The following is a 24,805-nucleotide window of genomic DNA, read 5'->3' on the forward strand; positions in this document are numbered from 1 at the left end:
GCTAACTATAGGGAACGCGAATCTGTGCTCGGACAGAAACGGCTGTTTTCTTTAATGTTCTTTATTGAGACAGAACTCGTTCGCGAAGCAGACTTGACAGTGCCTTCTATCCCCGTGTTCAACAAACGGCCGTCGACTTGAAGCTCTTCCGTGGTTTCATTATGATGATGATGATCTCTGTTGGCATCTCCTTTCGAAACAGGGCGGCGACAGACAGTCATCTGACCTGCTTGGGTCAGTCAGTAAATACATGCATAGCAGTATAGCATTTTGCCTATCTCTCTTTGATATTTTCTCCATTCATTAAAACCTCGATATATCACTGTGCCTGTAACGACTTTGGTACTACCATCTCTTCCCCGCTTTCTTTTCCACCAATACCCGCTTTGAATTCCAGCGCTTCTGGAAGATGGACATTCCTTACGGGTCGAGTCGAGCACAGCGCCACACATCGGCCGAGGTAGGCATTGCACTTCAATAACGTTTCTCGGTAATTCACGCGAGGAGGAGTTGCTTAAGAAAAACACCTTCACCCAAAAGCATTCGATTGGACGCCGAGAGCATTTGGTTGCAAAACGTTTGCGCTGGAATCGCGGGGGAGGGGGGGGGAGGGGTGGTCATCGGAGTGTAATACCCACTCCAGTCGAGAGTCGGCGCTGTCAATATGACCAGTGCGCCTTTTAAGTTTGCTGGGGTTCAAAGCTTATGGGAGCGTTAACTATTTACAGGCGAAGACCAGCAAGGGCACGATTCTAGTGTTGGTGAAAAAGAGCAGGGAAAAGATTGGGACGCTATCGTCGCAGACGATGGTAATATTACGAGGTAAAGTATACAGATAGGTAGAATGCTAGATTACGATGCGATAACACTTTTACGCAGCTCACACAGGCTTGGTGATTTTTTGTCGCTATCCCGGTTCATAAAGAATCCCATTAGCCATCATCATTATTGTCGTGCATAGCATGCAAAAATACGACGCATATCTCGTTAGATTATTAAAAGTGCGCATTTCAAAGTGTAGATAAAATGCGGTCAGTTTTCATGATTTCATAGTGTTTAAAGACATGAAATGAGAAGGTAAACATTGCCGCGGGGAACACATGCAAGAGACGTTTGGAAGATCTGTGTCGCATAAATGGAGAAGATTCGCAGTGACGTCGAAATAAAGATTGGTACGTGACTACGGTATAGTGCAATAAAGCGCTTCGTTAAAGACAGCAAGAAGTGGGATTAAAACATGCATAATGACATTACAGTTGCGTGAGAACCCAAATAATTTGCTTGAGAGTGGTGGTACATATGCCGTACAGTCTCGTTTCAAAGATGAAGTCATTCATTCATTCATCATTATCGTGTCTAGTCGAGTTGAGGTGGAGTGTCGAGTGGAGTCGACGTTTCAAGGCCTGTATTCTCAGAAGATCACATTCGGGAAATACTTTCACTTTCGCGATATTTCGCACGACTGGCGCAGGTTGCGTCGGCGTCCAGCCTGCTTGCTTGTCATTGTACCAAGAATGCTTTCGATCCGGTGCGTTTGACTCTGTAGTCATCTCAAATATTGCGAAAGTGTCCCCCAAAAGTGACCGTCCGAGAATACCGGCCCAGATTATGGTGGTTAATGCGCGTGATCTGTTTTCTCCTGTCTTTCGTTTTCGTTAGCAGCAGCCATAACCACCGCTGACAGCGTCCCGGTCACAGATACGCGCAAGCACGCGCACAAGCACGCACGTGGTCTACACGTTCGCGTAGCAAGCAACAGTGCTCAGAAGACACGATGTGCGCACGTCTTGACCAAGCGGTGTGTCTTCCGAGTATTTGGGCCCCTAATAGCTTTATCTGCTAGCTGCAGGAGCCTGAACCGCTGTTCCCATCGCTGCGGTCACAGTGCACGCGCACAAACACAGACACATGTAGCAAGCGCTGTTCTCAGAATGCACGGCGTGGACGCGTCTTGTCCAGTGCTGCGTCCTCACAGGATGGCGGCTCCGAAGTCCCGCTGCCTAGGGCTTAGAAGCGGCACTTTTTCTTCCTGAATAATCAAGTCTCCCAGGCTTCCGAGGTGCAGGTTTCGGCGGACGTACCTGCGGGACGAACGTAAAGTTGCAAGGTTGAACGGACGCAGAACAGAATTATTAAGCTTAAACAGAGGCGTGCTTTGACAGCACGTATTTTATTGTCGACAGCAAGCTATTAATTTGTTTTGATTTGTAGGTATTTATGAACTCTATAGTATATTGAGTTGAGTGTTGGTGTCATCACTAGTTAAAATTACATTCGTGTATTGCGCGTATAACTGTACGTGTTTTTATTGCACAGTTTACGTTAACTTTCTTTTACCTAAAGCGAGTGATTATGGGACACTTCTCTTGTCGTGCCTTTTTTATGTAGGATTAGTATGTTTGAGTGGAATGCTTATGGGGAAATGTGTAGTTCTAATATTTAACTATGTCTTTGCTTTCTCATAGGCGGCTTTAATGGAGCCTACCATCCCATTTTTCTGCGGGGATTAAACAAACTAGCAACATAAGTTATTAAGCTAGATTATAACACTACACTCCTGTGATTGCTATGTGTGGCCATTCTGTATCATATTCTTTTGCGACAAAAAGCAATGTGTAGCAGACTACCACAACCTTGCTCAAACACAACTCCTTTTGAACTAAGTAACTCGCTTTCCAGCCTCTCCTTGTCTCTACGGCGCTACCTCCTCCTCATTCTGTCAGCGAAGAAAGTCCGACCGCCGACAACGAGAACGAAGAAAAGAGTCAAAGAAAGCTATTTGCTTTAATATCTCGTAGTTCGTTGATCAGCAGGACGCTCATCCAGCCGATAAACTTTCGAGCACAAGCCCACATTTGCATTTCTCTCCAAAAAGGAGCAAGAAACGACCGCTTGGCCAGAACTCAATTGCTCAACAGTTCCAGCGTTGACCAGTCGGTCGCTGCCAGCATTGAGAGCTGTGCAGGCGATTTAGGAGTGGAAGGATCTTCTTTTGACAGGGAACAAGTGGCCACTTCGTTCTAAAGAGTAGTTGAGTTAGAGTAATGGCTGAGGCAAAGTTAGGCGTTTAGTACAGAATTAAGGGGGGGGGGTTAAAATGAGGAGGTTAGGAGGGTGGACGTTGGGACAGTAATTGGGTTAGAATAGCATTACGGTTGGGGCAAAGTTGGGGCAGTTAGGCTCTGTGCGAAGTCAGGGGATTAGGACAGAGTTGGGGTCGGTGCAAAGTTAGGAGGTCATGACAGACAGGTTTTCAGGGCGAAGTTTGGCGCTAGAACAGATCAATAGTTTCAAGAAGTATCTCTTGGCAGGCTAGTTCGTTCAGGTTCAGATGCTTCTTCAGTTGACGCAATTGTAACCTGCCTTTATATTGGCTTCATGGCGCTCCGAAAAATAAGACACTTGGTTTAACTGCGCTCTTTCGTCTCGTGTCTCTCTCTTTCCCTTTTTTTTTCTCGCACATTACGGTGTGTATTCTACACAGTACGCAATAAAATTAAAATATATAGGGTTGCCAAAATTAAGACAGTCAGGGTTGCTGCGAAGTCGCGGGGTTAGGATCTGGGACACATTTAGGATTGGGTCAAAGTTCGGCATTATGGCAGAGTTATGGTTGTTGCAAACTAGTGGTTAGGACAGTCAGGTTTGGGACGAGTTTGGGGTTATAGTCAGTGTTGGGGCAAACTTGGGGTCTTAGGAGGTATTCATGTGATTAGCATTCTTAGGATAGTTCACGCACATTCCCGTGTCTGCTTCTCTATTGCAAAATTGTCTTTGCGCTAGGAGGCGCGGATGAAGGGAGAGGGTACATGACACCCGAAGCGCGTCCTCTACCCCATTTCATTGCCCGCGTGTTCCAGCGCAAAGAACATTTAGCAATGCACAACCAACTCATCCAAATTGCGTCCCAGTGACACAAGCCCACTTGTGCAAACTATATGGCGCTAGGCACGCGCCTTAACTTCACATGAATCTGCATAAATACCCATCGCGGACTAATAATAAACGGCTTTTGTGTGCGTTGCTAGGGCTCGCCGGGCAGGGCATGGCGGCGGATACAACACTGGGTACGTGCCGCTCCTCAATGAGCCTCTTTCACGCCAACTTGTGTCACTGGGTATGTGGCTGTCAGTATGTGCCGCTCATCAATCGACGTCCTCGACGCTGACTTGGGTCACTGGCTATGCGCCGCTCTTCGATGACAAAAGAGAATATATTTAAGGATAGGCAAAAGGAAAGTAAACGATAGATACGCTGGCAATATTTGCTCAATACGCGTATACAGTCCCACACGCGCCGCTCGCAGATGTCGCGGCGGCGCCGTTAGATGGGGCAGTGTGCCCAGAGGGAAGCGCGAGGGAGGATGCCCATCTGCGTACATGCATTATCCGTACATGACGCGTTTCTGCGGTGACGATACGGTGTGCCGCTACATTGATTCAGTTCTAATCACATGAGAACGTCGACATTCGTTTGAGATGGATTCTGTCAGAACTTTATAGGATTGGGACAAAGCAAGGTTAGGAAGTTTTGACAGTCAGTGTTGGGGTAGAGTTAAAAGTTAGGGTTACGACACACTGTTAGGGCTACGACAGAGTTAATTTGGTTTGGTTGCAGATATTGTCCAATTTACGAATAAAAAGAAAAGAAAGGATGCAAGAAAGCGTGATTCTATTTATGCGGAGTTGACCAGAGCCTCTGTGTGCTCGCGGTTTTTGCATGACCCATGAGGGCTATTTCGCGGTTGCGATAAATGTGGGCTGTGAACGAGTGCTTTTGCTCGAAACGAAGCACTACAGCGCAGCATCGACTCACACAATGTCACAAATCGTCCTTTGGCCGAAAGACTGTGCGTTCACAAGGGCAAGGTTTAGAAGGCGCAAGCACGGAACGTCCTGTAAACATCCCACAGAGCACTATATATAGTGACTTAGAGGAAAGAAGTAAAAGGAAAGAAGGGGGAAGGGGCCTCCTGACAAAGATAGGCAGGCAAACAGGCCGGAGTGTCTCCAGAACTTAAGCTGCTGTTTAGATAAGCGTCCCTATACTTTTGGCAACTTCAAGTGTTTTTTCTGATGCGCAACAACTTATTTCAAGCTTTCTTCGACTCTGTTGTATCCATGGCGGCTTCCTGTCGCGACTATCGCACGGTGCGCGTGCTTGAACTTTAACTACTGGGTTTCCTGTAACACAAGTATAAGTAGCATTATGAACGGCGTTCTGATGAGCTCGAATTCGTAGATTCGATTCCCGGATGCCACGATATGCAAAAATTTTGAGGACGCTTAAGCTTCGCCTTTAAGAGTGGAAAGCGATAGCGTTCAAAGATCCCTGACTGCTTCTCACGCTTCGCGGCAACTGCAGCGTCGTAATGTTTACCGGTAAACGCTCGCGGCGAACGCTATGCACGAAGTACAGAGCTTCCTACAATTTTTATTGTATGGAACTCTGTGGCACGAAGGCGGGCTTTCTGGTCGAAACGCGGCCACTTGCATGGGCCGCGATGGATGGATGGATGGATGGATGGATGGACGGACGGACGGACGGACGGACGGACGGACGGACGGACGGACGGACGGACGGACGGACGGACGGACGGACGGACGGACGGACGGACGGATGTTATGTTATGTTATGTTATGTTATGAGTGTCCCCTTTGGAACGGGGCGGTGGGTTGCGCCACCAAGCTCTTGCTATTATATTTCCTAATGCCCTACTTAGGTTAAAAAAGGAAAAAAAGAAGGGAAAGAAAAAAAGAAACCCCACGATGAATTCACATAACCAATTTTTCTGACCCCCTATTGTGAACTTTGTTTTTGTACGTCTCCGTTTTTTGTCGTTTCCCTACTTTTCTTCTACCAATCGCCTCTTACTAATCTCTATTGCGGACGTGTTTACTTTTCCCCTGCTCCCGCTGAACCCAAGGGCTTCAAGGAGGCCAGTGGTGCCTAAATCGACCGCTGGGCAGATGTCTTCACATTTTAATAAAACATGCTCCATCGTTTCCTTAGCTTTAATTACCGCACAAGCAAATGCTTCTCCTTCCTTGTTATATCTCGCTTTATAGGTGCGTGTTCTAAGGCATCCCGATCTCGCTTAGAAAAGTAATGAGCTTTCCTTTGAGTTATCATAAATAGTTTCTTTCCTGATTTCGTTTTTTCCTCTTACGTAGTTACTCATGGCAGGTCTCTTTTCCATTGCCGCCACCTATGAAATTATTTCAGACTCCCTGACTTTCCACTTGACGTTCTTTGTTGTTGTGTTGCTCACCCTACAGGCTGCATACTTGCTGGTAAGCTTCCTAGTTATTTTTCTCCACTGTGAACTAATATTTCTCATGTACAAATACCTCACCACTCTCCCAGCCCATTTACTTTCTTCCATATTCCTCAGTCGTTCTTCATAATCAATTTTACCGTGAACTTCTCCCGCTTCAAAACTTGTCCAGCCCATGTCACTCTGCACAGCTTCATTTGTAGTCTTCCCGTGAGCGCCCAACGCGAGGCGTTCCACTGCGAGCGCCAGCTCGAAGCGTTTCAAGGAAGCGGGCGCGCCGCTCCGTGGACTCTGAGATATTTCCGCGCCGGCGTGCGCAAATAGCGGACGTAGTCTCCGGTCTGTGCATTGTAGAAACGCTGGAAAAGGGGTTTGTTTGAGTTCTCGCGTAACAGAGTTATGTTTTCTCGTATATTCAAATTCCAATCCGAGAGCTATCATGTCTGTAGGTTGTGTGTAAGTCGTACTTTACGATTTTCCACGCATTTTAGCTTGAGAAATTCGATTAGTTCAGTGAATTCCTTGCGTGACATGAACGTCCTGGGTATGTGTGGTTCGAAAAATTTTTTTGCCGGAACGACGTCCGACTCCGGACGCCAACGCAGAATTTTCTGCGAGAAGGGCTCCTAACGCTGTCGCGTTAAAAGTGCTCGTGCACCGAGATTCGGGCGCACGGTAAAGAGCCCCGTGGGGTGAAAACTAGTCCACGGTTCCACTACGGCGTCCGTGAAGCTCACTGTGACGTTGTGGATTTCGACAGTGTCTACTCGAGTCTGTTAAATAGTTCATCAATGAAGAAGTTGCATTGTAGAGTAACAAACAGACAACCTAGCAACTTCTGGCATCTTTACCTGTGCCAGAGCGGCCCAAATGCGAGAAATTATATAACAAAATCAGCGACGCCAGACTAACGTGCCGACGGTGAGGCTTCGGCGCGAGATTCTGAAGAAAAAATATAATAGAAGTTTTGTCTCCATTTGCTTCAGTAGGTTGCAATGTTTATTTTATGCCAAGTGAGCGAAAATAGAAATTAACAATGTGTGAGCTTTGGTGAGCTGGTTATGACTAGCAAACTTGTAATATCGCGCTATATGAACGGGACGGAGGCAAAGAAACAAATACTATACGAGGGCCGTGTTTGTTGTATTCGTTCTTCTGCCTCTGCCCTGTTTGTGCAGCGTGCCTTTGCGAGTTTTCTATAATTGGAAACAGCATCCTGAAACGATGCCTTACTAGACCAAACCGTACAGGCGTTACTCTTAATTGGCCTCTGTCGCAGAACTATGGTTTCCGAATAGTACGCGCCACCACGATAAGGCTTATACTTAGCTATGTGAATATCTGACGCTCAACGTTTTGTGCGCAGAAAGGAACGTTGTCGATAACGTCGCTGGTCATGACTCGCAAAACCACTAAGCAGGTTGCCCAGGAAAGGTTGCCCTACAGTCGCGGGTCGATATACATCGCAGAGCTGCAGTTGCGCATATGTTTACGGTAGAGCACTAGTTAGGGTGATGCCAAGCTGAGGCCACGTTGGAACACTACGCTGAATTCATGTTGATGGCTCTGCAGCATTGCCAGTAAGTGCAGAATCTATCTTATACAAGGACAAGAAGGAGAACAGCGTGTTCTCGTAGCGCACCAGTGTCATTCTTTTAGCACCTATGTATTTTATGCCATTTACAGCGACAGGTTTTAGGCCCTTTTACAGCCATGTCGCATCTACCATGAGGAATTCATTGTCCACGCCATTCACAACACATCGTTAACATTACCACTTGTCATGGCGCTCTTTGGCCATACCTGGCCCTTGCGCCATAAAGCACCACGCATCAACATCGTAGCACACCTGCCATTTCAAGTGCCTTTCTGCGACCTGACTACGTGCGCATTTATGCGATCTCTGTTTGGCGGTATTTACATTATTTTGGTTTATTGTTTACTTTACCTGTAGCAACGGTTAGAGCGCCCGACTTATACCCTGATAAGCGCTGGTTCGATTCCCCACGCCAAAGTGCAATTAGTGTTTTTCAATGCGAATCGTTCTATTCTGGGAACCGATGGACACGTTTAGAAAGAAAGAAAGAAAGAAAGAAAGGGAACCCCTAACAAAGGGGACCTATACTCACACTAGCAGCAGGCAGAGCACGGTGCCGACGAATATGGAGAGCAGGTAGATGAACTCGCTGACCATGGCTTTCGTGGCCGCGAACACTTCCCAGTAGGCCACGCTGGCCGCCAGGGGCGCCACGATACTGAGCACGGCCACGTTGGCGAACAGGGAGCCTGCACGCACGCGCGAGGACACAGTCTGTAGGGAGGGGCAGGCTTTCTCGAGAACAGAGGAAATCGCGGGCAAGGTATCCAAAAGAAAAAAAAAATATTGCAGACATGGCGGAAACTAACCGAAACAGTAGGGAGTTTTAGAAATAGGTCATGCGAAGTTAGAGGACGTTACCGTAATTGGAGATTGCAGGGAGAGGCCTTCGTCCTGCAGTGGACATGAATAGGCTGATAATGATGATGACTGGCCAAAACAACGCAAGGAGAGTACAAAAGAAATAGGGAAGAAATAGCTGCCTTCCAATAGCGAAACTTCCGAATCGAATCGAATACTAATATTCGAGAAAAAAGAAGTTATGTTGAATAGAATGTCGAATATTTTCTCACTTCTAAACAAAGTGAACTATGAAGTTTTTTTCTGAAGTCCGCATGATAACGAAATGATCTTTAATTGTTTATACCCCAGTCAGACGGGTGGCACTTCGGGCGAGTGGCACTTCGCCTTTAGTGTCACTCGCAGGCTGACAGACTGGAAGGTCTAGCGGCACTCCCTGTGAAGTTCACTCGCCAGCGACTTTGTTCGACGAACTCACTTTGCTGTGCTGTAGCCTCGATAGCAGCTAGTGCCTCAAGAATATATAAATAAATGCTCACAGCAGAGTCGGCACTAATTCTAAGATCACTGCTTCGTGAGTTGAGATGTTATGACCGTCTTTGGGACATCGGTGAAGCCAAAATAAGCTTGAAATGCTCATTTTCGGCGGAATACGCCATTTTGTGTCTTTGGATATGTTCCGTGCCTGTATTGACAAAAACAAATTGATGTGTTAACGAGATTGCGATACCTACAAAAAAGAAAAATTAAATTATGGGGTTTTACGTGCTAGAACCACTATCTGATCATGAGGAACGCCGTAGTGAGGAACTCCGGACCACCTGGTGTTCTTTAACGTGCACCTAAATCTAAGTACACGGGTGTTTTCGCATTTCGCCCCCATCGAAATGCGGCCGCCGTGGCCGGGATTCGTTCCCGCGACGTCATGCGCAGCAGCCCAACACCATAGCCACTAAGAAACCACGGCAGGTGTTTTTTATGATACCTACAGCTTCCTACATCGGTGTGATGATGAAAAATAAACATTATATTATGTTGTTGTTATCAATATCTTTATTGCAAAACTTCTTTTAAATAAGCATTTCTTTTTGTAATAAAAGAGTAACCGTTTCTAAATCTCAAAATGCTAAGAATCATAGTCAAAGGTAAAACGGACGCCGACCAAAAAACAAAATGAAAAGAAACCAAGACGTTCCGGCTCCCATACGGGCGGCCTTGTTCACAATGAAAGTAAACGAAAGGGAGGAGAGGATTATGTACGCGTGAATAGATGGCGCAAACAGCGGGAATAAACGGAAGGATGGCTGCCATCATTACGGTTCAGCGTGGTATCAGTGATTTGGATTAGTAATGACTCGAGATGCAAACGCGAGGTTAAATTACTTTCAGTGGCTAGCACATGAGCCCTACCCCAGTCAATATCATGTCCTTCTGTTGCAGAACGCTGGGCAAGAGCGTTAGAAGAAACTTTTTGTTTTTTGACATCATGACAGTGTTATTTGATGCGCCTTTGAAAATTGCCCGTCTCGCCGATTGTCGACGTAACTACAGGCTGCGCAAGGAATGTTATACACAACATCTGGGTACCTCTCTTTCGGAAGCTTTCTTCCAGAGGCGGTTACTAGAGCAATCCCGACCAGACGAGTTTTCGTCGAACTCTTGATTTGGCTAAAAATCATATCAAGTGCTCTGCAATTCTAAGTCGTTATTGTCATCAATCCCGAATGACGCTTCGTTCTGCCGTCTAGCAGCATGCCGCCGAAGTGACACTTAGCGAGGCAAAGTGCACTCGCTCGAAGTGTCTGCCCGTCTGACTTGGGGTATTAAATTGTTGGTACGTTGTCGCGAGGCGCGCCTGCTGCGTTGCAAAGGAAGGGCGAAGTCAACGGCGACGACGAAGGCACGAGTTTGATTGTGCAGTGGCACCGGCAAAAGTCCAAGGACAGAAAAGAAGAACCTCCGGGCAGAGTCTCGTGGCACGAGCGAGGAACGTGGGAGCGTGGCCAATGTGAGAGAGGAGAGAAGGAGGCAGCAGCCTGGTCGGACGATGGGTCCGGGCTCCTGCCTATGCCTGGCGCTCCCGAGCCTACGGCTCAACGTGTAAAGCTGGTGTACGCGTCTGCGGGGCGTCCACTGGAGCACAGGCCACAGCCTCCATGCTCGTGGCCTACCTTCCTGGCCTACGCTCGTAACCTATCCTTCCACGTCTTCTGTCCGCCTGTCATCCATGGACGGCCCTAGTCGCAGGGGACACTCGCCACTTGCATCATTACAGCCTATGATGTGCTCGGACACTTCACCTCTAACCAGGATGACGTGTGAACTTTGATATTTTGTTTACATAGTTTGGGTTCGAAACTATGACTATATTTCGCGTGTTTCTAGTTGCTCTGTGGTCAACGTGCAGTGTCCGGGAAGACTTACAAAGTGTGTATACGACAGAGAGCGTACGCTTCATTGTTTTGTCCGAAGTTGGTTCCTGCCTACAATTTACAGAACTTGCAGCGGTGAATCTAGCTGCACCGTGACATACATGCATGTAATGCCGTTCGGGATTGGACTTCCAGTCAACCAACTAAGGAGATCGAAAAGGAGAAACAACTGCTTTCAGTCATTTCATGTGGTGCGCAATGACAGTTGCAGTATTGATACAAGTAAACGCGTCAGCAGACGCACGTGGTATTGTGCTAAGTGTTCGTTGAAGGAGAGAAGTGTGACGCTATAGCTCTGCACATTGCTTTGAAGGGATTAACACGGCAAGCTGGGCGAGTTGACGATTGAACATGTTCATTGGGGTGGGCAGCGAAACCCGGCCGAAAGACAAAAGGAAGTACACGATACGAGCGCTCGTATGGTCTGCATCCTTGCGTCTTTCGTCCGGGTTGCGCTGCCCACCCCTAGGAACATGTTTAAAGGGATGTAGACACGGTGAGCTTGGTTAAGTAATCCGAAAAAAAAAAACGACAAATTTGCATATAGGCTGCCTAAACGGGAGGCGTTCGTTATTGAATAAACTGAAGTTATTGAGCAGCAGAAGTTATCTGGGCCTACACTGCGCTCGCTTCAGCGCCACTTCGCTCAAGAACTGGCATCTCTGCGCCTTCCCGAAATTGCGCGTTCCCTTTGCAACGTAACGTCGCACATTTGTTTGTAGCACGGGACGAGAAGCGTCTTCACTGCAGCACACTGTCTGTGCCGTTCGCCAAGCGCAGTTGTGTGACATACTCACCGAATTCCTCAGGTTGAATCAGCTTCGTCAGCAAAGCCAACACTGCGATGGCGATAAGGGGGGACAGCGAGCCGACGATAACAGCTGGAATAAAAGAAAGTGGCGTGTCGCATTCGCGCATCAGTACGACCCCCCCCCCCCCCCCCCTCCTCCACAAGAGTCTATTCGTCTTGCGACTTTTATGTGTGCCGCGAGTCTCCAATAGGCAAGAGATGAAGCGTGCCTTCGCTGCAATAGACTCAACGTGGCCTACGCAAACTGCTTAAGTGTGAAATTCAGAGGACGGACACGCCAACGTGCTCTGTGTGTTACGCTCTTGATTGCAGCATGTAGCATGTAGCATGTGCCTGCTGTCGCTACTTGACAGTGGTCTTCGAATGCGGTATACTACACTCGCAGCGCGACTCGAGCTCAAAGCTGCGGCACATTCTTGACCCGTGGCAAAGCGCCACCTGCGCATTACGCGCCACAAACGCGATGCTGATGATGGTGCCCACATGCCTTAACGAAACATTGTGAATATTTTTATTGTGCGTCACTATGTGGGCTGCTTGTATTTTTGTAGGATCACTGTGTATACCATAATTACCACCCAGCACAAGGCAATCAAGTAGGGTAATATCTTTAGCTTATGATTTAAGTTTGTATTTCTCTTTCTGGCCACAGAAAGAAGCGCCTGTGCGCTGTCTATCCGTTTATATGCTTATGTGATAGCTGTGTATACGTTAATTATCACTGAACACCTCGAGTAGCATGGCAGTCGATCGGCCAGACATCCACCTTATCATTAAAGTCTGTATATATACATATCACTACAGAGAGAGGAGAATTCAATCTGTGCGACACAATTATAGAGCATTTGCGTCAACCTGACAAAGGCTTGTCGAGTCGCTTTGTTGGGATCATGTAAACACAAGCATGGGGTGGGCCGGGGCTACAGCGTAACAAAATTTTATTTGAGCAGCCTATAGAAATATACCGATGTTTTACTATGAGCTATAATTATGTTTGTAGACAAATAAACGTCAAGGGATTTAGTATCAGAATGGAACACGGTGGCCGTGAGAAACGCCGTAGTGTGCGGTTCTGGATCTTTCTCCGGAACTTTCCGGAACTAAGTTGACCAGCTGTTATTCTTTAGCGTGCACTTAACGCACGGTGCAGGGTATCATACTGGATTTTCTGTTCTGTATGTCATCCCTGCCCTTCTGTACCCACTGTACGCGATCGTTTTGTCAATTCGCCCCACCCGAAATGCGACCGCCGCTGCCCGGTGGCCAAATCGCGACCTCGTATACTCAGCAGCAGGGTGCCCACGCATCCACTGAGCGACCGCTGCTGGCAACGTGTCTGTAGGCGATCTGCATACGCAGACGGCGACCAGAGAATACGTCTCAATAGGCGTCAGATAAAGATCAAGAGCTGGCCGCATAAAACTGCGTCTGGAACGACTTGCGGCAAAGCAAGTGCAGGTCTTTTGCACAAGGTGCCACTGACAATTGTAGGCGCACTTGCTGTAAATCGCCGTTTATATATGGCGCACGTGGTGACTAGCTTGCGCAACCCACGGGCGAATACAGCGCGCGTTGGTGAAGCACTTTGTTTGCTGCAGCACTACTCCGGCGTAGGCTGCGGCACGGTTTGTCGCGCCATCTATCATACACTGGGTGAATAGTGGCTGTTGCCTCCGAGCTTTTGGGACATGCTTTTGCGTCTTTTTCCTCCTCTATTGCTTTCTTCTTTCGTAACGTAACCAGACATATGACACACAAGAGGCTTCAGATAATTAAGGGGACACAAACCAGTGCAAACGTTAATGAAGTGAATTTTTGCGTATCTAGACATATATTACAATAAGATGGAAAACTGGGCTTGTTGGCTTAGTAAATTCTGAGCTGGAAAGCGCGTAGACGACGACACACATAGCATATGTGTACGTGTCTTATGTGTGTCATCGTCTACGTGCCTTTCACATCAGAATAGACGCATGACATACAAGAGGCGTTAGAAAAAAACACCTGAACCAGTGAAAAGAGTATTAATGGCTTGCTACCGCAAGTAACATTTTGCGCAACTGGACATATGACAGACAGTAGGCTTCAGGCAAGAGAATTCGACAACCAATTCGAAAACCAAGATAACTTGCTATGACAAGTAATTATTTTTTTTTGCAATTAGACATGTGAGACACAAGATGCTTCACGAACCATGGCGTAAACTAAGACTGTTTTTCCATCGCAAGTAAACGTTGCGCGATTAGCCGGCTAGACATGTGACACACAAGCGGCTTCCGACAAAAAGCCTCGCGAACTAGTGCAAACAGTAAGTATATCGCGAGTAGAATTACACCTACCGATGCCGTGCATTCCGCCGGTGAGCGCGATCGCCTTGATGGCCGACGCGCCCATGAAGGAGACCGCGCCAGTGATGGCCAGTGACGAGTCCCGGAAGCCCAGGCTGTGCGCCAGCCACACGGCGAGCATCGTGATCATGGCCTCGCACACGAACTGCAGGCCCAGCATCAGCGACGCCTGGTGGGTCCAGCTGAAGCGCCGAAACAGATACTCGGCCCACACCTCCTGCTCACCTGCAGCGTCGACCGACGTTCGTATATCGCGTCGAAACAGAGCATAGCTGCGGAAGTAAGCAAGCGGAGAAATCGCGCGTGCGAACGCGGTTGTAGCTTCATCGAATACTGTACGTTCTTAATGAGAGCAGCATTCCGGGCAAGTTGGTAACCCGTTACTCAAGTGATATTGCGCAACAAAAAACGACACGGACGTAAGAGAAAACACACCAAGCGCTCGGTGTGTCTTCTTCTCTTACGTCCGTGTCGTTTTTTGTTGCGCAATATCACTTGAGTAACTGTACGTTCAGGTTGACGGCGATCTTTTATTGCGATTATGGACACTCCAGGCGAATTTCCGCCGTTGTCGGCGTCGCCCTGAGGTCCCGTATAAAGTCCATGTGCGATATCATCGGTGCGCCGTACGCTGTAGGTGCGAGAGTGGAAGCTGCGAGGGTGAGTCGAGAGGGATGGTTTAATAAACAGAAGTGAAAGTGTCCGATGGAAGGATTCAAACAGGGAACCCCTAGCACAACAGCTCGTTTTTTACTTAGTCAGCTTACGTTTATTTCAATTCGTGCTGTCACTATACAGCTACGAGTCTTACACTTCGCGTAACATTCTAACATGTTGCTGTCGCATTCATTACTTTGCCCTTATGGTGAAACTGTGATACCTTCTTCTTTATCGAGGAAGTCCCAGAGAAGTCAGACAGACCACAGACGCGATTAAGGTAGCTGGAAAGAGGCAAAGAATGTTTTCTATTAAAAGCCCTCTTTGCTTCGTGTTCTATAGCTTCGATCTAGCCTAGGCGGATGACAGCCTTTCATCTAGCTTCCCCCACCTTGCACATTTCCGAACTGATCTGCTATATTTAGTGCCGCGCGTATCGAGTTGATTCACCCTCGCCCTGCGATCTGCAAGCCTCTTGTTTAGCTTAGATGGTATAGCGACCACCCTGGAAAGGCTTTGGTCACGGGTTCGAAACGTGGACCAAGACGAATTATTCGACTAGGAAGCCTTCTTTCTGAGAAACCCGTAGTGATTTCGTTTGTAGCTTCGTGCTACTGTGAGGTATACTACAATATTGCCCTTTTATTATGATGATGTTTATTGGCACCCCATTCGAAATAGGGCGAAGTGGAGCATATTGCCTATCTTTCCTTTAACCTTTCTCCGTTAAACCACCTCTTTATATTGTACAGTCATCTATGCCTGTAACAACTCCTGGTTCTATTAATCTCTTCCCTGCCTTTTTCTACGTATACTCTATATGTAGTTGGGTTAATATCGACTGTCTACCAATTATTGTTTGCATTCGATTTGAATCCCAGCCTTTATGGAAGATGGACGTTTCCTACGTTCTGGTCTAGCTTGGCGAGTACCTTTGCATTCCTGTAGTATGTGCTCAGTTGTACCAAATTTTTTGCTGCAGTAGACACATGCCTCATCCTGTTCCGAATATTTGCTCCAGTATGTTTTTTGTCTTTATAGGCAGCCAGCTCGGACCCCAAATAGCGAGGCACTGCCCTTTGTGCTATCGTACAAAATTTCCATGGTATTCCTTTTTGTTTTCAGCCATTGCATCCAATTTATCGTTTGTGCTTCTCTAACCTTCTTTTTGATGACTTCGAATTTGGCGACTCCAGCGCCTAATGTCGGAAGTTGCGGGATCAAGCGCGCTCTAGGGGAGAAGAGCGCGCATCTACTCCTTAAGCAGGCCGTGGCTATACGGCGACCCGCGCGCCGCATCTTGGACGTTATATGCTGCGGGTGCAAACACTATGGGCGAGCTGCGATGGCAGGGGGCTTCGTGCGCGCTGTCATGTTGTAATCTCGTAATCTCAAGTTTCGAAAATGTGCCGGCGCTCTTCACACGCCAGCGTTGTCACAACGAGTGTCGGTTGGTCATCGACTGAGATATATTGATGTTTGCCTTTGTGTGTGCATGACATCATTATTTGTTAGTAAGCGAATATTTACGGCCATTTATGTGGCTGATGAAACTACGAACCTTACGTCGTGGAATATTTTGCCATCGCTAACGTGATTCGCCTTTTGGGTGAAACTGCTACTTTTTTATTGTATCCTCAAAGTGCTCTATATTTCATAGCTACATTTCGCTTACCTTTTGCCTCAGATTACCTTGGTGGATATTTGAACAGGTCTCCCCTTCGTTTATTTATACGCTCAGGTATTTACATTGCTTTACTTTGTGTGCGACTCGCTGTTGTAATAATACCGCGGCAATACTCGTGTCTTGATGGATTACTTGCTGATTAGGAAAATTAGTGCAACAAAAGGCAACGCACGCAGGAAGGGAAAACAAAACCTTTCTGTGTGTGTTTTCTTTTTGTTGGGCAAATTTTGCTCATCAGCAATGCAAGACCAAGTAGCTCCACAAATAATTCTTCTTGATCACTCGAGACATTAACAATCAGAATCCCGGCCCGAGTTTTCTTTGCTAAAGTTAAGGCCTAGATGTCTGTCGCTTCATTGCCACACGTATCGCAGGTCACTGCAATCCCCCCTGCATTGTTCGCTAGTAGGACTGTGTAGTCCGCATACATCAGCGCAGGTCTGTTGCACACGCTGCCCATTACCGAAGTAAGATAAATTAAAACCTCATTCACTGCTTTCAAGTCGTCTTCCTGCGCTTTTAACATAGAGCGTGGGCAACAATTGAGCCCAAGGCCATCCTTTCTTCAGTGTTGCGCATATATAGGGCCACAACGTGTCATAGAGGCGAGACACTCGGGCACGAAGAGGGAGGAAGTTGGCAGAGAAAGCCGCCATTAGTCTAAATCCTTATATAGCACCAGAGATGAACTGCTCCTATAACGATATGTGCCAGCCTTCGCCGTGTGGAAAAGCCAACTCACCGCAGTATACGAAACGTTCCAGCAGGAACACGGCGCAGAGTACGAGTATGAAGCCCCTGGCCTTGCTGGGCCTCCTGCGTGCCGCAAACATGGCGACGTCCTTGACCTGGCGCATGCTCACGAAGTTCCACAGGGGGTTCCCGTGGTACCCGGGAATGACGCGCAGCGACTCGCGCACCACCATGGCCACGCCCACCAGGCACACCATGTCGAGCACAAGCTGCGCGCCCACCACGGACACGGCGATGCGTACGAACGAGTCGGAGGCGACGAGCGGCTTCCAGAGCCTCTCGGCGAACACAGATGCCGCGCTGCCCACGTAGAGCGCGAACGTGAGCGCCCCGATGCGGAACGTGCGGCTCCTGTGGTCAGAGTTGTCGCTCACGTGACACAGGGCGCCGGCCGTGAACAGGTTGAGGCTCCCCAGGAGCCCTGCGGGTCGGAGTCCAAGGCCGAACAGTAAGGACGAAAGAAGGATGATCAATCCATTTATCAAATCAATTAATGACCCCTCTGGTTTCAAGGTAACGTAAGCTGATACCATTACATTGGTTTGAGACCAGCGGGCGGCCACATGGTAACGTGCGCGATACGTTTCGCTAATGTTCTGGGGAAACAGAGCGAAAGAGAAGGAAATATGTTTGGTCGTCGTAACAAAGACGCTCGTTGTAATGTAAGAAAGTCACTCGCCCGACACAATGGTCACTCCGTAGATGGCGTTGCGTCCGGGCATCCTGGCGAGCACGAAGACCAGCGCGGACACGTCCTTGATCAGGGCCCCCGTCACGGCGAGTACGAAGTGCAGCTTCCGGCCGTGGGCGTCGCTCCAGCCGCCCACCATCAAGCAGACGAGCAGAGAGCAGGCCAGTTCGACGAGCGGAAGGCTGAAAACCAAGTCCCGCACGCGTGGGTGCTCCGTCCCGCCAGTGGCGTTCATCACCGCATCGACGCACTCGTCCAGGAGCTGCGCGGAGCCATTCGTCGAGCTCGTCGTCGAGTTGGCGACGACGTCTGGCCAGCTGGGGTCGCCGCGGTAGACGCACTCCGAGATCGCCAGCAGCAGTTTGTACACGCTAGTCGACGTGTACTGCGCGAAGATGTAGATGAAGGCGAACGCCTCCATGGCGAAGTCGGAAGCCCCACATTGGCGGCGGCGGCTGTGCGACGACATCGTGAAATCCATTCCGTTCGTGGAAATGTCGCACATTAGGCTTAGGAGGAAGGCGTGGCGAAGTCTAGCTGCAGCCACGCCGCGGCCCTGGCAGCTCCCGGTGACGCGAGCACCGTGGTACGGCTTGCCCTGAAACAGAAGGCGGCGTGAAATGCACTAAGTTACTGCACTAGCACTAAGTTACTGCGTTCCACCGCGAGACAAAAACTTAGCAGAGGGGCGATGTAGTCTGTTCCATTCACAACTATTTTAGAGACGTCACACCTATCGACGCCATGTACGAGCACATGGAAGTCTTAAAAAACTACTGGTACAAAACACGCCTCGCCGTTTTTTTTTTCTTTTTGTTTCTTCAAAGTTAGCTGCCGACTCCATAGCCGCAGTATATACATATATATTGTAACTGCAACGAAGAACGCCACAAGGTAAAGAAGAGGAAGAGAAGGGCAAGCAGAAGGTTAGATGATTCTTTGTCGCTGTGCACCTCACTTACTGCTCCCGGCGAGTCACACATATTGAAAACTTTTTACTCACTGGCTCCTAGTCAATTGAGAAGTTTACGATTAATATGGGTACCTGGGCACAAAGGCATATTTATGAATGAGGTGGCAGACAGCTTGGCCAAGGCTTCTATCAGCGGCCCAGTGCTTCCCCTTCTTCCAACGATGGGTTTTATCACGTCCGCCAGGTTCAGAAGATACATCCTTTTAACATCACAATCGAACCTTAAATCATCCTTGGAACTACGCCACTTACAATTTCCTTGGAGCCGGAAGTTTTGCAAAACAAGACAAACGGAAGTTACATTAACGAGACTACGTTGTCGATTCCCATCTCTAAATTTTTACATGCACCGATCTGGTCTGGCAATATCCCCATTGTGCCATTTTTGCAATGCATTAGAGACGATTGAGCACTACTTGCTGGAATGCCGGCGTTTCTCCTCCGTGAGGAAAATGACATTAGAAATTACAGTGCGACAGCTTGGCCTGCCATTGAACACTCCGGTACTACTGTCTTTCGGAGCGTCTGTGCTTGGGCACTCACACAGGAATGTGTGCTTCGCCTTAGAAAAATTTATTATTGAATCAAACCGATTTCATTGATGACCGTATTATTCTATTTATTCCTCCTCTATTGCCGCATTGATATATTATAGATAATTTTTTTCCTCTACGTAGCATGACAGTCTACTGAACCGTTTCGATTTTCTCTCGCCTAAATTCATGTAACAAAATTTTAGGTTGTTGCCTCAATTTTCTGAACACTTAAGCAAAGTCTGCCCGACTCTTGGCCAATCCCCGCGAGTGGGTAAGCGCCAAACTCATCAAGGACATCATCATATATATATATATATATATATATATATATATATATATATATATATATATATATATATATATATATATATATATATATATATATATCGCTCTAGCTGTTATTCCCACGCTGGCATGTTTGCACCTTTTCCTGCTTGTCTCCAAACAATATTCGTCACCTATCTTGCGTGCCATGATTTCTTTAACCCTATACGCGCCCCGTGTTTTCAGAGAACGAATCGCGCATGCGCATACCACATTGGCATATAGAGTTTCTGACAGGGAAATGTTGCGAGCGGCTGTAGTGCTAAACGAAGGAAAGACAGGCAAGATAGCGATTACTCTTTTAGGGACAATATTTTCCCTGCAAGATATGACAATTTATTAAAGTTTGTACACTATCACTTTGGAAAACATGTTACCCCCCTTTGTGGGCTTATCTTTTCCCATATCAATAATCGTCATCTGTCTCGCTGCTTTCCTGTGAAGAGCGTTATGTCACGCCGATAACGTACATGTCATTCATGACCCGAAAATACCTGGCGCGCAGTGTTAAAGAAAGGAAAGGAACGCAGAATAGATGACGAACATTGTTTGGGGACAATGTATATATCCCCGTATAGGATGCATGCCCATAGAGTCACAAAGGACTTAAGCGCTAGAGGAAGTCGGAGCGCTGTAGTTCGCCTCCTGCGAATAACAGACCTGCTAGATAAGTTGTGATAGTGTCGCCTCGTAATATTCAGGGCCGAATTCTGTTTTGCCACCCACCTTTCGCCCTTTCTATCTCTTTAAATCCTTATTACCCCGTGCAGTGTAACAAACCTGACTTTTTTTTTTTCCTTTTCTGGTTGGCCTCCGTACCTTTCTTCCTTTGATATTTTTTCTGCCCTCCCTCAGAATGTAGCGCCAGTAATTTTCTTAGGAAACTCTGGGCCTGGGGCTCGAAGTTCTCGAACATTTTTTTTTCTTCACACCCCATGTATGCTGCAGGCATATAAACGGCATACTCTCAGTTATCGAGTCCTTCTGAACAATCGCTCAAGTATTTTCTTGTGTCTTAGCTTCCTCTTCATTATCACTGTCCCGCTCCGTTATCTCTGGTATTAACGGAAGCACGAGCTATCCTCAGATAGCCGCGTCAATGTCGAGTGCACGAATACTCGAGGCACGCGTTGTATATGTATGCTTCGCTTTTGTCAGCTTCTAGAAAGAGAGTAACAATCGTGTGTCCGCGTTGCATATATGCGTGAATGCATTGTGGTAGCATGTGGTAGTTGTCCGCGCCTGCCCCTAATTTCTGCGGCTAGAGATTTCTTGGTCTGATAAAGGAATCGCCGTGACGCATGCAATGCAGCAACTGAAACTCGGCGTCTCCGTCACGATTCTCTTGCGCAGAAGGCACCGCGGAAGGCGTGTTACGGCGGTTACGACCGGCCTAGCGCCAATGATAGCAATGATAGCAGTGCGTCCTGTGAAGCAGTTCACGCAATGATGCGCTGATAGAAGTGGAACTTGTACTTGAAGAATGCTCTCGCAAGAGGCAGCGACTATGGAGCTGCCACAGTGCGAAGCCCCCTTCTGCAACTGCACATTTCTGTACTGAAACATACGAGCCAGACGTGAGCTCTGATAAGAAGAGGTCGATAGGAAAGCAGACAAAGGCTCTCTTACCTTTTTTTTTGTGTTCCTCTATCCTTGTTGATGCTTGAAACAAAAGCGGCGCAATTGTTCACTTTCACTTCCACTCAGTGTTACAACGTGACGAAGTTATTGTTACAAAATTGCTGTAGGACAAGGTCGACCCATCACGGCCGACATTCCTGCTGGGAAAGAAATTACACGCGACGACAAGCCTGGGTGGCGTCCGTCTGGAGCGCGCGTTCGCGCGATGTGCGCACCAGCAGACGAACCACACAGCTCTCGCCACACAGCCGTTCCACGCAGCAGCCCTTATCCCGAACGCACCGAGCCTAGCCTGACTGTGACCCCGACCCCTCCCTCCAGGGCCCAACCAACGTGTTCTGTGTTTACTTTTTGTCTTCTCGTCTGCGCTATTATCTACGATACCTCTGGACTTCTCGGCAAAAATCTGGTCGCCGGGCAGACGACGCTGAATTCCTACGGGAATTGCGAAACAGTGACGTCAAGTCGCTATCTGCTCTCGCAGTGGACGTGTATTGACGACTAGTATATCCAAATATCTGAGTGCCACGTATACCACCGGGGTAGAAGTGCTGGGAAACTCAAAATCGAATGTTCCGAGTTTTACAAAAGCTTCCCGAATCCCGACTTGACGTCGTCGGTACAAGTGTCTGCCCTCAACTCGGACCTCTCACTACAACAGAACTGCTTGTTGGCCTAGTTGGTGCTTGCTAAAAAACATGTTTTTTGCCGCAATTTAACACACACAAAAGAAGGATACATAAAGACAACACGGGCGGCACTTCCAACAGGTTTAATTTGGGCTGTGACCCATGAATATATATACACATACACGCATGCGCTGTACGCGTGCGCTGTAAACCAGTTGGAAGTGCCGCCCGTGTTGTCATTATGTGTCTTCCTTTCGTGTGTGTTAAATTGCGGCGAAAAACATGTCTTTTAGCTCTCGCTACAAGCGTGAGTGTGCCACGAGCATATTAAACAAGTTGCGGCTTGTAGCTACCCAACGAGTTGTCAACTTTCCTCTGACTGTTCTTCCTGTCCGTGTTAGCATGTTTCGAACGAAGAGAGAGAGAAATTTTAATGGACTCTGTCGTCGCTGGACACGTTCCTCAACGTTCGCTGTAGTTGAATGTTTCCATGCAGAGACAGAGTCAAATGGTGCATGGAAGTCGCTTTGACGTAGCTTAAGGTCGACGCAGACTTAAGCCGGAAGCGTAACAAATTTCACATTCATTAAGAATGATCGCGGAATACATTTAGTGCAGGCAGGAAATAGCTGATAGGAAGAGAAAATCCGTGTTCCACGTGTATTTAAATGGGAAAACTTGAGTATCCCTGGAGCCCAAAGCTGAGCTTCCTCTCAGAGCTAAAAGTTGGATAAACAAGTGTAAAGTGCCTCAGGCAGGCTGACCGACATTTCTATAGGTGGACTTATCTTTGTCAAAGGCTGCTCTGTTACCCTTGTGTTGTTTTTAATGCGTTAGTAGAGTGACGTCGTGTGGTATCCCACAGTGTGTTTCCATCTGTCGGACCCCATCTTTACTCTGGATTTCATCAAAGTGGTACAGTGCCACGAGCAATTTACATGGTGGTGTTGGCAATGATGTTGTAACAGGTGGGTTTGGGCAGAATGCAGCAGCACACCTATCAGAATCCATGCTGATTGACCCGTCCGTGTAAATTTATGTTTCGTTCTTGTGTGTTGCTTCCAAATGTTCCACTGCCGATAACCGAGCCTCCTTCAGATCGATTGTTTAGAGAGTCGCTGAGGAAGTGTGAGGTTGCACGTAATGTCTTCAAGAATACAGTGTGGGTCGGCTCCCCGTCTTCTCGTCATCTGCATCACGAAGGAGAGGACCTTTCTACTCCGGCTACAACTTTCATAAAATCATTCTGTATTGCATTATGGCGTCTTAAGTGCCAAAAACACTTTCTGATTATGAAGCACGCCGTAGTGGAGGGCTCCGGAAATTTCGACCACCTGGGGTTCTTTAATGTGCACCTAAATCTAAGTACACCGGAGCTTTCGCATTTCGCCCCCATCGATAAAAATAATCATTCTCTCCAATCTATCTCTTATGATTCTAACCTCAAATTCTAGAAGTTTGTCTCCTTATTTTATACCGAACTACCTGGTTCCTGGCCAATCCCCGAGAGTAGGAATGTACGCGCCATCTATATATATACATCTACAACGACAAGAGTGCAGCCGCTGCTCTGTGTGTGTTTCTGGTCTGCGCAAGACATGATTGCAGTCCAACATGGACTCTACTGGGTCCTGCGTATACATTTCTGTACATATCTCCCCGTGACGGTATACTTCAGAGAAAAAGTTTAATGATAACTGGAGAGGTCACATCCCAGCTAGTGACCTGTATCGCCATTTTGATGTATCTCAAAAAGCTCGGCACGTTGCTTCACGTGCAATATATGACTAGCGATAGAAAAAAAAAAAGCGAAATTCACAGAAAAAGAAAGAAAGAAAAAAAAATGCGTGAATCACACTATATCATCGATAGTTTAGGGTCTCATTGGGACATGTATCCTGTAGAAATGAATGCGAGCGCTTAAGTAATGCGCAAACCCGAGACAGGACATGTGCCTCCACGCTCCACGGACGTTCCGCAGATCAAAGTTTAGGCGGGAGTTGTTTCAAAAGACTGCAATACGTAAAACTGAAACAGTAACACTCACCTTATTTATCAGCGGGGGCGACGATCTTTGTCGTCAGAAGCCGCCGCTCCGTTGACATTTCCTTCAAACGACCACCGCACGTGCGGGCAGCTTGACTCACACTGATGGTCCAGCGAGCTCTGCTCACAAGTATTGGGTGACTGGCACACCACCGCGACTTTTTCTGGGCGTCGTAGCTTTGAAAAGCTCGACAACGCATACCGCCTCGCCGGCGTGCCTGCAGACTTTGCGCGGGCGAACGCTATCGGCTCCTCTCTTCGAACATCTCGCTCACTATCGACACTATCGTGCTGCGGGCTTGGGAAACCGAAGGGCCGGCTTCGGTTGGAGCTGCTCGACGGTCACGGACCCACAAGGAGAGCTGTGCCCGCACTGAGTGAAGCATGTATGTTGACCGAGCACTAAAGGAAACGTTAATCTAAGTTTCATGGGCGGGGGGGGGGGGGGGGGGGGAGGTTATACGAGTCATGAGTGTGATGTCGCATTTTAACACAGTTGGCTTATTTGTGACGAACGACATCACTTGATTCGATCCCCGACCACCTTACCCTATAGTAGGCCGTGTGAGCCTATCCCCATTACATAATAAAACCGCATCATC

The 24,805-nt window shown here is 47.8% G+C and overlaps 1 protein-coding gene across 1 annotated transcript; it reads right to left on the reverse strand.

Moving 5' to 3' along the window:
• On the reverse strand, nt 1-24,476 carry LOC142588459 (lysosomal proton-coupled steroid conjugate and bile acid symporter SLC46A3-like). Its single transcript, XM_075700218.1, has 7 exons — nt 24,205-24,476; nt 18,043-18,652; nt 17,353-17,784; nt 14,258-14,491; nt 11,905-11,988; nt 8,407-8,563; nt 1-2,081 (listed from the first exon to the last, which is right to left on the reverse strand). Exons 2-7 carry the CDS (start codon nt 18,557-18,559, stop codon nt 1,970-1,972), a joined length of 1,536 nt encoding a protein of 511 aa, XP_075556333.1. The 5' UTR covers nt 18,560-18,652; nt 24,205-24,476; the 3' UTR covers nt 1-1,969.
• Nucleotides 24,477-24,805: the final 329 nt, after the last annotated feature.

The sequence above is a fragment of the Dermacentor variabilis genome, chromosome 7 (genome assembly GCF_050947875.1).
Source record: "Dermacentor variabilis isolate Ectoservices chromosome 7, ASM5094787v1, whole genome shotgun sequence".
Taxonomy (NCBI): Eukaryota; Metazoa; Arthropoda; class Arachnida; order Ixodida; family Ixodidae; genus Dermacentor; species Dermacentor variabilis.